At 35.5% G+C, this 12,284-nt stretch overlaps 1 protein-coding gene across 1 annotated transcript in view; it reads left to right on the forward strand.

The window, feature by feature from the left end:
* The window catches only part of BBS9 (Bardet-Biedl syndrome 9), a 252,846-nt gene that overhangs the window by 16,553 nt on the left and 224,009 nt on the right, over window positions 1–12,284 (forward strand). The window contains exons 7-10 of the mRNA XM_031042432.2: window positions 6,806–6,980; window positions 8,982–9,066; window positions 10,736–10,919; window positions 11,855–11,984. Of these exons, the coding sequence (XP_030898292.2) occupies window positions 6,806–6,980; window positions 8,982–9,066; window positions 10,736–10,919; window positions 11,855–11,984 (574 nt within the window). The remainder of the gene's footprint in view (window positions 1–6,805; window positions 6,981–8,981; window positions 9,067–10,735; window positions 10,920–11,854; window positions 11,985–12,284) is intronic.

Raw genomic sequence — 12,284 nt, forward strand, 5'->3', positions numbered from 1 at the left:
CGATAACAAATTGTTTGTGCTTTGCTAAATCCATGGTCTTTTCTGAGATTGCCCGAAAGGAAATCTGTGGGGATGGTGATTCTTTTTTTTTTTGTTTATGGAGACAAAAGTTATGGACTCATTTGACCACAAAGTAAGAATTAGACATTTCTGTGTGTTGGTTACTAGCCAAGGATAAATAGACAAATGATCTGAGTATGAGAAGTGGCTGTATTTTATTGGTGGTTTTGAGAATCTTTAGTCAAGCTGTGTATGTCTGATTTTAATGGGATATATGAAACTTCTTGAAAGAGGTATAGGTGTTCCACCTAATAGCCTAAACTTACATGTTTGCACTGTAACTTTCAGACTGTTAGACTCTGGTTTGGACATCAATGTCTCTTGTGTTGGGACTTGTGAACATGTTTTGCTGCAGCACTTTAAGTTTTAGAGGGGTTCACAAAATAGTTAAAGCTAACATCAGTGGTATAAGCATTGAGTGTTTTCCTTAAACACTTTTGTTATTTTCCCTTAAACTGCTATCTGCTTCTCTAGTTTTCTTTCCTTCCAGCAGAAAAGCGCTGAATCAGTCTCAGCTGAAACGTAGTAGGCTTCATGCAATGTTTGAGATGGGGGACATGCATTAGCATTGAATGATGCGGGGCATTTTTCCCTTTTCTCTTTACATGTATGCAGGTTATTGTACCACCTTGGTGGTGCCATCAGATCCTCTGGCTTAGAATGAATGGCTGCAGCTGAAGTCCTGAATTTTAATCCCTTCTGTAGTAATGCAATGAGCAGGCATCAGACCACCATGCTAGTCAATTCAGAGGTCTTTAAGAATGCACACTGACATGTGCTTCCTCTTTTGGGTTAGGGAAGTAACCTAAGACTTACCTTTTTCTAGGCATACATTGTTTTAAGAACTGCCTGTCATATTTTCAAATGTTTTTTCCATTAGGCAGAAGTGATTCCTGAAGTGCTTTTCTCACAGTTGACCCAGATCTGTTTTGTTTCAGGAGCTGTACTAAGCAGCAAGTTGAATCCTTTAGAATGGCTTTGAACTGAGGGAGACTGTTTTCTGTGCTGGGAGAAATTTTTTGGGGCCAATTTCAATGATGAAGGAAAAAGAAAACTTTTTTGCTTGTTTCATGTCAAGGCACTAATTTCCAGTGTATGGGAATACAGTTTGTGTGATGAATTTAACTTGTTTTATCATATTAGAAAACCATTTCCCATGTATCATTAAAGGGCTCTTAGGTTTCTGGGCATCTTATAAATGGCAGCTGATCTTTTAATTGACACTTCTTTCCACAAAGACTTTTGACTGAAGCTTTTGATTACCATCGGGGGCAATAAAGTTATCCCTGCTGACTTCTCCCAGAAAGCTGTAACTTTATGAAGCTTTTTCTGATCTCTAAGTCATCCCGTTTGATAGTGTAGTTTTCATTGCATGAGTTCACATGGTGCTCAGGCCTTGTGCTTACATAATGTAATTTTAATGAAAATGATTTGGTGCCAGAGGGGAGACTCGGAGTAGAGGAAATCATTAACATGCAAAAAACCTTGAGCTCCAAAATAACTTTAATTAGAAGCTTATTTCAAAGAGCTACCACCTGCCTCTCATTTTGGCTTTGCATTAGTTCTAAAAATATGTTGTAGTTTAAAAGTGTGACATAAATGTATTCATATCATGCTAGAATAACAAAACTGCAAAACAACAGTAGCCGGACTTGTGCTTAAAAGTAACACTTTCTGGCTGTAGGACATTCCTCTTGAGACATGAGCTGCTACAACTATGTAGAGTATACTAAGTGATTCCATCTGATCTGCAGAAAACACTATGGTTTATATTTTCACTTTATAAATATGTCACTGGTAAAGCCAACTGGCTGCAATAAGCTGTTTTGAAATGGACATTTCTGGCCCAGTTTTTGGACGACTGCATTTCTTAAAGTGAAACATAAAAACTCCATTCACTAGCTACACATTAAAAACAAATGGCCAAAGGAAATAAGTTGACCTATAAAATGCTGGGAAATAAAAGAGTTCATACACAATTTAGTTTTCTTTAATTATGCTTTACATGTAATAGTTTGGATAATTGGAGTTTGAACCACTAGTACAAGCTAGTTAAAATCCAGAGTTGAGAGTTAGGGAGTGGGAATGACACAAATATGATGAACAAAGCGGTAGGTATATTAAGAAGTAATGTGGTACACTTCAAGTCAGAAAGTGATTAGTGATTCAGTCTTAGGTGCCTTATATGTGTTTCTTCAGACAGTGCAGTTCAGTACTGCAGTGTTCTCGGAGATTGTTGGAGTGCTCTAAAGAACTTGTCAGATCATATCATTCATATATTCTTATCAGTCATACCAATCATATGTCAATCATATATTCATGTCAATCTTATTATAGTTAATCATATCACTAATGTTAAAACAGGAGAGATTTTAACATTGATAGTTTTACATGAGCAGGGATTATGAATGTTAAAGATGAATGCTTCTGTGTCTAACATGGTAGCTCCATCTTTATTGCAGAAAGTGCTATAGTTTTAATAATTTTCATGATGTAATGAAATTGGTATAAGATTGATACTTCTAATGCACATGGAAGCAGACGCTATTACTACTTGTTACTTAAGCAGTAACACCTCAACACTTTTACTGGCCTTTACTTTTTCCTGTTATTTGAGTTGTAATATGTCTACTAGATGACCAGTGCATATCAATTATATCTGCTGTAGTGTCTGTCTTTCAGTGTCATCAAAGAATAGAAACTTTGGTGTTTCTTTTTTTTTTCTTCTGGTTTTGCCTGTATTTTTTTAAGGAAGAAAAGGTGATGAAGAAGAAGCCTTAACAAACAAAGAACAAATGTGTTCTACTACTGGGCCTTTAAAAAAAAAACAACACATTTTGCAGGCTGATATCTATAATTTTTGTCTTCAGGTACCAGGGAGTTCCACAGAAGCTAGACACTGAAAGTTAAGGTCCTGGAAATAGGAGAGACAGCTGCAGGTTTCTTCTCTAGCACACAGCTGATGGTAGGAAAATTCATAGGAAACTGCAAGGAGAGTTGAAGACTCTGTACACCCAGACTTACAGCACTGTGTTCTTGATAAAGGTGTAAAATCGAGTGGAACTGAGTAGTTGGCTCATATATAGTGTTGAGAGGGTTTTCAGTATGCCTTTGAATGTGAATGTATGTGTTTTTGAGGTAACAGATGTAGAGTAGCTGTGGTCATGTGGACACCTGGATTATGAAGCACTGTTTTCTTGCAAGCCAAATGAAAATACCACTAGTTAATTCTAGTAGCCAATAACTATAAGATATCTAGCTAAAACTGTGCAGGCAACCAGTAGGCTAGCACCTTTTACTAGTTATGAGTATTCGTACAAGTTTCTGAGAGTACTTTTACTGATTACTCATAATTTTATACATCTGGATATTTTTTCTAGACTGTATCTGTAGTGTGATAATGCTGTCAGCAGCTGTTGGGAAGTGGAAGCTGGGTATCATTAGCATTGATAGCATAACAGTGCAAACCAGCTCCCATTAATGGTTTCCAGTTTGCTGATCAGGAGTATGTAATAGGACTAAATCCTATGAAATTTCACAGCATTGAAGAACAGATATCTACCATAGTGCCTTAGAGTAGATTAGAAATGAAAGATAGAATACTTTATTTGAATTATTCTCTTGATATCATCTAGTTCAATCCCAGTTTTCAAGCCGTTTCATCCAGAAGTTGCCCATGATTGTGTTCAGTTGTGTTTTCAGTATGTCCATGGAGGGACATTCTGCAACCTTTCTGGACAATGGGTTCCAGTGTTTGGTGTTCACAGTAAAAAACCCAACCAACCCACCAGTCTTTTTTTTTTTTTGTTTTCATATTTTGATAATGTTTCCTGTGATACAGTTTGTTCCTGTTGACTCTTGTCCTGTAACTTCATGCCACAGACAATAGCCTGTCTCTTTTATTAACTCTCTCCCATTAGGCATTAATTCACATCGGTGAGGTTCCCCTGTGCTCTCCCTTCTCTAGGCTGAGCACCCCCAGCTCTCTAGGGTCTCATCTAAAAGACATACTAGTTCTGTAATAATGTTTGTGGCCTTTGCTGGACATGCTGTGGTATGTCCCCAGATGTGTTTTTGCACTGGGAGCCCAGAACTGGACCCAGAACTACTCTGGATGTGGCCTCACCAATGCTGAGTTGAGGGGAAGTATTGCTTCCTTCAGCTTCCTGTTGATACTCTTCCTAATGTAGCCTGGGATACTGCTGGCTGCTGTTGCTGCAAGGGGTGCATTGCAGGCTCATGGTACAGGTCCCAGGTCTTTCTCTGCAGAACCTTTTTCCAGCTGTTTGGTCCCCAGTGTGTACTGATGCCTGGGGGTATTGCTTCCTGGGACAGGACTTTGCCTTTCCCTTTGAACTTCTGACATTGCCGTCTGCCTACACATCCAGCCTGTTTAGGTCCCTCTGAATGGCAACACACCTCTGAGCCTGGTAGTTTAACCAGTCTTCAGTCTTCCTCTTTGTCCACTTATGTGTGAAGTTTTTCCTACTGCGTTGGCAAGCCTGTTGGCAAAGATACTTCTGCTGGATTTAGATTTAGTCAGAGGATCCCATCTCAGCTGTCAGTCCTCAAAGAGGTTTCTCAGCAGGCTGAAGGGAGGAAAACCATCTGGACCATTAACCATCATGCCCAGAGCCATGTCACATTTTTAAGCTTGAATTGAGTTATTTATATGGGGTGATGACTCGCTTGTTTGAAACTTAAAAAAAACTACAAATTCAGGATAAGTCCTGCTATCAGCTTAACAGCCATCAGATAAGTACCAGATCTGGTTTAGGAATGGGGAGAAACTATGTGTCTTGGAGCTGGAGGTGCAGGGAGGGAGGTGAGTGAGCAGGGATCACTTGCCTCCTTAGCATGAGATTGATTTCTCTCATTTATTTACTCACAGCCTTAGTGTGCTTCAAGTGATAAAGTGAACTTAACTAGTGTAATTGCTACAATTCTTTTATATATTTATATTTAATTTACACTAACATATGTATTTTTAATTTACACTAATAGTAGTTATAGTGTCAGCTGTTAGTGATGAAAAGGAGGGCATTTGGAATTGTAGTAACTTATAACTTTGTATATGTATATATGATATGCATATATCTTCACATGCATCTTTATTTTTTTAATTGAAACATAAAAGGTACCTGTAGATTACCTACAAAGCTAGCAAAATCATTGCAGTGCTCTTGGCTGGTACTTCAGAGACTCAGTATAAGCAGCAAACCAAATATGCTGACTATGATCAGCAGTCACTGTAACCTCTTGAATACTGCATATTTTAGGTGTAGAATTCATCTACAACTTATGAATAAACTGAAAAATTCTGGAAGCTGTTCTGTGAAGAGTGTTTAGGAGGGTAAATGATTCTCAGAGACTTAATAAAGCTGCTTTAAACAAATAATTTCAGAGGAAATACGTGAGTTATGCACATTTAAGAGTTGTGTGTATATCTGCGTGTCTGATGTGTTTGCGTACTGTGTGTTTCTAATTTTATAACCAATAAATTCTAAGATTGAACAGAAGCCCTAGATGACACTTTATAGTTTTAAAAGTCTGTGTAGAAAACCCTAGGGAAGTCCTAGTTCTAAACCAATTTCTCTGTTTAGAAAATGATTTTGGGTATCCAAAAGCCCATATATATTCTCTCAAATATAGCAATATATCTCTCAACCCATAATAATTCTCTCAAAAATGATTGCATTTAGTCAAAGGAAACATTTCTTCGTTGACTTTTGCCATAAACAGACATAAAGAGTCTACATTTTCTAGAAGGGGGTATGACTTTAATCTGCACATAGAAGAGGAAACATTTAGAATGTTTCAAGTTTCCAGTGTAGTGGTACAAACTTCAGCATGTTATAGATTAAACTTCTGAGACTGAAATCATCAAATTGAAGCTGCTAGTGACAAGTGGTCACTGGATTAATGAGCTGCTATAAACATGATATATTTACATTTTCTCACTTGCAGTAGTAGAAAAAACCCAAAGACATGTTGGTTTGTCTTTAGTATCAGGCAAAATCTCAGTCTGATTATTTTTGAATGGTAATGATTTCCACACTGAATTGCTGCTGTATATCATGTTCCTATATTAATACAGATTCTGACTTTTTTTTTTCAGCTTAGGAAGATGAGTTTTCATTGTCCTCCATATAGAATAACTCCTTGGTTTTGTTGATGACACAGACTGCGTCTGTTTGGTTTGGTTTTGGTTTTTCTTTCCCCAAAGACAGAAATGTGAATGCAAAGTGTGGAAAACATTACCATTGTATTATTTTCACAACAATATATATTTGTAGGACTTTGTATTATATTTGCTTAAGTAGACTTGAAAGGATAGAATAGGGTATTTTTAAACCATGGTTGTTATGACTGCTTGTAAGGTATGGAGGCATTTAAGAACCCAAGTAATTTGGGATTTTGGCAGTATTAAACATTTCTTTAAACTGAGATTGTAATAGCAATAGCTTTAGGAATTTTGGTTTTAAATAAAATATTTGACTCTCTTTTTTGTTCTTAATATATTCTGAATGTTATTTCCCCCCCAGTCTAGTTTTAGTAAGCAATCATTTATTGAGGTTGGCATATATAGCATTTTTTTTCTCATAGTAAATACATAAATTACAATTAATCTTATTTTTGTTAGGATTACTTCTGAGTACAATTTTAATTTACTAAGAATTTTAGGATTAAAACTATATAAAAATCCTTTGTTTCCTTTGTATTTTATTTCTTTTACTTTTCTTAGGTCGAGATTTGATATGTATACAGTCCATGGATGGGATGCTCATGTTGTTTGAACAGGAAAGCTATGCTTTTGGCCGTTTTCTACCTGGTTTTCTGCTGCCTGGTCCCTTGACATACAGCTCTCGGACTGATTCTTTCATTACAGTGTCTTCTTGTCGACAGGTTGAGAGTTATAAGTATGTGTTCATGTTTGATGATTATAGCATGTTTTGGTGCTATCATTTAGTATGTAAACCAAAAGTAATCATGTCTAATACTTATTGCCTGTATTAATGTAGTATCCCAAAGGAGGTGATAAGTAATTGCAGGAAAGAAGAAAAATGTTTTATCTTGTTTACTGATTACTGTCTCTGCACAGTCATAGGGGAAAGCATATCCTGTGTCCTAAGGACTTTATGATTCTATTTTACTTGCATTAGTGTGTTAAGTTTACTAGCTCATCAAGTTTTCCTGCAAGTGCCAGGATTTTCCCTGCTTCAGTTCAGTCTAATCTGTGCTTTCAGCGTTGTCTGCACTATACTGCTTGAGGAAGATACTTGTTCTTGTTGTTTCAGTGAGATTTTTATTTTGATGCAAATAGGTGTTAGCCTGATAAATCTGTTCAGTTTTTGGAAGAGACAGGGCTTTGTTAAAACTTCTGCTGGCAGAAGGTCTGAAGAGCAAGCACTTCCACGGATATTTCAGATGTAAAAAGGCAAATCTAGGGAATTGTCCCACTGTCGAACAGATTGGGCAACTTCAAAGGTGTGAAAAGACCAAGGAACTTGATGCTTGCTTTGCTTTATTCTCTCTCCATTAAAACATTAAACATCAATAGGTATTGCTGAAAGATGGGAGTTTGGTTTGAAAACTGTTAGTCCCTAATTAGTTAATAAAATGACAATGTGCCAGCTAAGACTGTCAATAAAATATGGTGAATAAAAAAGATGTATTTGGTCGGAATCTTCAGCTTATCCTACACGTGTTAAACAGAAAGAGGGAAGTGAATTTGTTCATATAGAGGACAATTAAAGACGTAATAATTGTACTAAAAGCAGTTTATTTAGTATTTTTAACCAAGTCATAGCATTCACCTTAAGCAGTTAAAGTTTACTTCAAGTGCATAGTTTACTTCTGTAGGTAAATATTTTTAAAAACTAAAATGCTTTGGTAGTGAGCACTACAATACATGCAAGTGAAATGTGAGGCCTGCTGGTATCATTGTTTTAAAGCTGTAAGTTTGACAAGATAGAAAAATACATAATTAATTTTTAAACTTGAATTGGAGCATTCAGAATTGTGTTGGCTTGAGCTTAGGAGCTGATGGCACTCCATGACTTCCAGAATTGAATGCTGTCTTTTGGATAATTTTTTTTTCTTGGTTATTTAATTTCTGTAGGAAACTTCAGAATTTCACTGATTACTTAGTGATATGTGAGCAATAGAGTAGTTCAGTATGTTAGGACAGCAGCATAAATTCAGGAAAAGAATAAGTTACAGAAGTGTCAATGAGGACATTTTGAACGTTGAGGGTTGCTTATGAGGATGGATGTGCAAAGCTTTTCTGGCAGTTGACATCTTTTGTTCTAATGTCTTCATTGCTAGTTTTCTTAAATGGTTGGTTAGCAGTTTAAAAAGAATAAATCCCAACCCAAACTTGCAAACCTCTCATCTTTAGCTAGATGTGCAACCTACTGATGTCAATTTACTGTTATATCTTGGATTGGAACCACTTAGTTAATGGATCTGTTTCAGAGTAACTGTTATATATAGCAGATTGTATTTCTGGGTAGTTTAGGAAGTTTTATAAAGCTTAAGAGGAAAAAAAGTCAATTTTGTATTAGAATACTGATTTCAGAATTTGAAAATAAGTTGGTTTCTCACTGTCTTGGTGGCTTAGATTTCTATCCTCTAATATATTTAGTTGAAATAATTTAACACCAGATAAAGTCTGAATAGAAATGTTTGTTTTAATTTCTGCCTTTACATTTAGCTGTTAGCCTATGGTGATATTTATCTCATCATCTTTGCTGTTGATAGATGTGTTGCAGTAGGTTTTCTGACAATCCTTTCAGACTGTGCTTTACTGTATACCTATACTCATAATATGATAATTATATTATTTCTTAATATAAGGATATTAACTACAAAGATAAATTTCATTTTTTACTTTTTTAAACATCCTTTCTTCTAAACAGATACCAAGTGCTGGCATTTGCAACAGATGCTGATGAAAGACAAGAAACAGACCAGGCAAAACTTGGTTCTGGAAAAAGACTTGTGGTAAAACCTGTTTATTTTACTTAACCTGTTTGGTACATTGCCTACATACTAAAGAAACCAATGTTAAGTAACAAATGGAAACATTGTCTGCTGACAAAGGACCTGATCCAATTGCCATTAAAGGAAATGGAAAGACTCCAGTAGATTTCTATTAAGATTTCTTTCAGTTGTTTAAGGTTGGGCCTTGAAACTCACTGGTGTTCTAAGGAGAAAAAAAAAACCATGAGAGAACTGTGTACTGGAAATGACTATTTCTAAGGCAGTCTGTGTAATACAGAACTTAAACTGAAGTAAAATAGATAATTGGGAAAATAGCTCATGGTTTTAATTTTATTTGTGACTTTGTACTGTACTTGGAAAATGAACCTCATTCTACTAAGGAAACTCAGCAGTGAAAACCAGTTTCATAAATAGTATCCTGGACTCTTTTGGTCAAAAAGCCTGTGGATTCAATAGTCTTCAGGAGGTCCCTGTGACTAAATTGTTTAATATTAGAGCTGTCTCCTATTAAGAGGAAGAAAATGTCCTTCTTTGAGGTCCTGGAATAGAATTGCTTGTCTACTTAATGTACTGTGTATACTCAGCATATTTCAGGTATGACAGTAAACTGTTGGGAGAGCATCTTCCTTCTAGTGGCTAATCATACAACTTTCTTGAAACTGTCAGTCAGAGTCCTAAATCTTGCATTAGGAGAAGGCATAGTTTTTAAATAAAAAAATTGGATATACTGCAAATATTATTTTTTAAAATCTAAAATGAGAAGCATACATGGAGACAAATGTAACAAACCTGGCTTTTTTTACCTTTGTCTTTTAAGATGGCACTTCCAGCTTCATGTATCAGGCAACTGTTTACAAACACATTCTATGTTCTTCAAGTGAAGTGATTGAAGCTGTTCTCATAGGAAGTGCTGACAGTTCAACTTGGATACCTTTTTTTACTTCAGGAATTCAGAATTTGTGTTTAAGCAACTTGGCAGAAGTCAAAAGCCATTTTTTTATGTGTGAATTACTTGAAATTTCTCTGAGGAGCTGAAACAACAAACCAATGAAATGTATCAATAAGCAGCAGTATTTAGAGATGTAAGGATATAGGCAAGGCAGAACTTTTAAGTAGTTGCTTATTATATCCATGTATGTAGTAGGAAAAAGGCACTAATACAAATGCTCATCAGACTGAAGGGTGTATGTTATTGACTGTAAGCATAAATGTTGGCTTAGACAGCTAAAACTTTGTCTATTTCTCCATTTACATGTATTAGTATAATAAGTTACCACCTTTTGTCTCTAATTTTGCCCTTTATCTTAAGATATGTACAGATTTAAATGAGTTTAATATTCTGCTCTTGGATTTAATAGTTAAAGCGTGAAGCATTTTAATTTTGAATGGGATGTGTATATTAAAATTTGAATATACTTAAGTGCTTAGGCATCAATTCATGACTATTTTAAAAAGTGGATGTTTTTGCTGCTTTACTCACAATAAGGAAAATTATCAACTGCCTTCAAAATAATAGGATAACCCTCTCTCAGAAAAAGACCTTGATTTTACTTTTCTGTCTATGTTAATGATATTCATGTAACTTGATGAGATCTGAGCCTTCTCTAAGCTTTGTCTTTAATATGCAGCTGTTGACTGATCTCTGGAGCATGTTTTTTTTCTTTTGAAGGTGGATTGGGTTTTAAACCTTGGCGAGCAAGCACTGGATATATGCGTTGTCTCCTTTAATCAGGCAGTTTCTTCTGTTTTTGTGCTTGGTGAGAGAAACTTCTTTTGCCTTAAGGATAATGGGCAAATTCGATTCATGAAAAAGCTTGATTATAGCCCGAGTTGCTTCATTCCTTATTGTTCAGGTTTGTAAAAGGAAAAGTCAACTAAACTTTAGCTGGGTTACTTCTACAGCCAAGTTGTTTTCTTTTTTATCCCCCTCTGAATAAATAGATTTTTCTCAACAAGCTGTTGATCCTTAGGAAGTCTGTGGAATCAGAGCTCTCTTTTTAGATGAAGCAGGTTGATTGTCAAATATTACTTAGTGTGATGTCTCATAATTTTTTAGCATCTGAATAGACATTTTCTCATCACTGAACTGAGGTGCTTGTCTACTGTTTGAGTAAGTTTGCTCAGGCTGCCAAAGCAACAGACATTTAAGTATGAGAGACGTTGGAAGAGTAAACTAGTGTTTGAAACCTTCTGTCATTTATGGACAGTGAAAAAAAATCAAATTATGTTTATTGGTGGGAGATGAAACTTATTACATAGTGTGGAAGCACCTTGTTTGGATGCTACTATAGAACTACAGATTCTTCATACCTATTCTGTTTCCAGTACTATTAGATAAATTTTTGACACTGTCTTTAGAATTAAAATATCATCTTATTTTCACAATGTATGCTTTCTGATTTAAATTATACTATAAATAAACCCTGCAAATACATACACTTTTAATCAGTATTCATGAGTCATTTAAGGAAGAGTTTAAGTACCTTATGTTTAACTAATATGTATTTTGTCACATCTATCCTGGCATGCCAGTATGGCAATTAGAAATCTTTGTTCATCATGATGTGGCTGGCTAGAGCCAGTTGTTGGATATGTTGTATAGTGTGCTGTTGATATTGGTGTCCATAATTATGTATGTCCTTGGTTATTGTCAGTGTAACTTCCATAACTTTGTTACTTTAACTTATAAGAATTAATGTCTTGAAAAGAAAAAATAGTGTAATGATACAAGAAAAGTACTGGCTTTTGAAAATCTGTCATCCTAAAACTGGTTTTGTATCTCTAACAGTGAAAGAAGGAACAATAAACACTCTAATTGGAAACCATAGTAAAATGTTGAATGTTTATCAAGATGTTACACTGAAATGGGCTGCTCAACTTCCCCACATTCCTGTATCAGTGAAAGTAGCAAATTTACAGTAAGTAACTTATCAAGTTTACTTTTTTCAGATCAATTTCCAGTTGTGAAATTTGCTCTAGATGTCAGCAGTCAGTTCTGAGGTATGCAACAAGGTGACTTGTGAAAGGAAAATTCGAAGTGTTTTTTCTTTGTTTTGCAAAGTATTAATTTCATTATCAGGCAGACTTAATTCTAGAAGAATACTGGAATTGCTGCATTGTGCTCTAGATTTTCTGTTTTTCTTGAGTGAAGGTAGAACCTGGGATCTTACAGCTCCGGTGGAGCAGTTTCTTCTCAGAATGAAAAGAGAAGCTTTGCA

Source organism: Melopsittacus undulatus, chromosome 1 (genome assembly GCF_012275295.1).
Source record: "Melopsittacus undulatus isolate bMelUnd1 chromosome 1, bMelUnd1.mat.Z, whole genome shotgun sequence".
Classification (NCBI taxonomy): domain Eukaryota; kingdom Metazoa; phylum Chordata; class Aves; order Psittaciformes; family Psittaculidae; genus Melopsittacus; species Melopsittacus undulatus.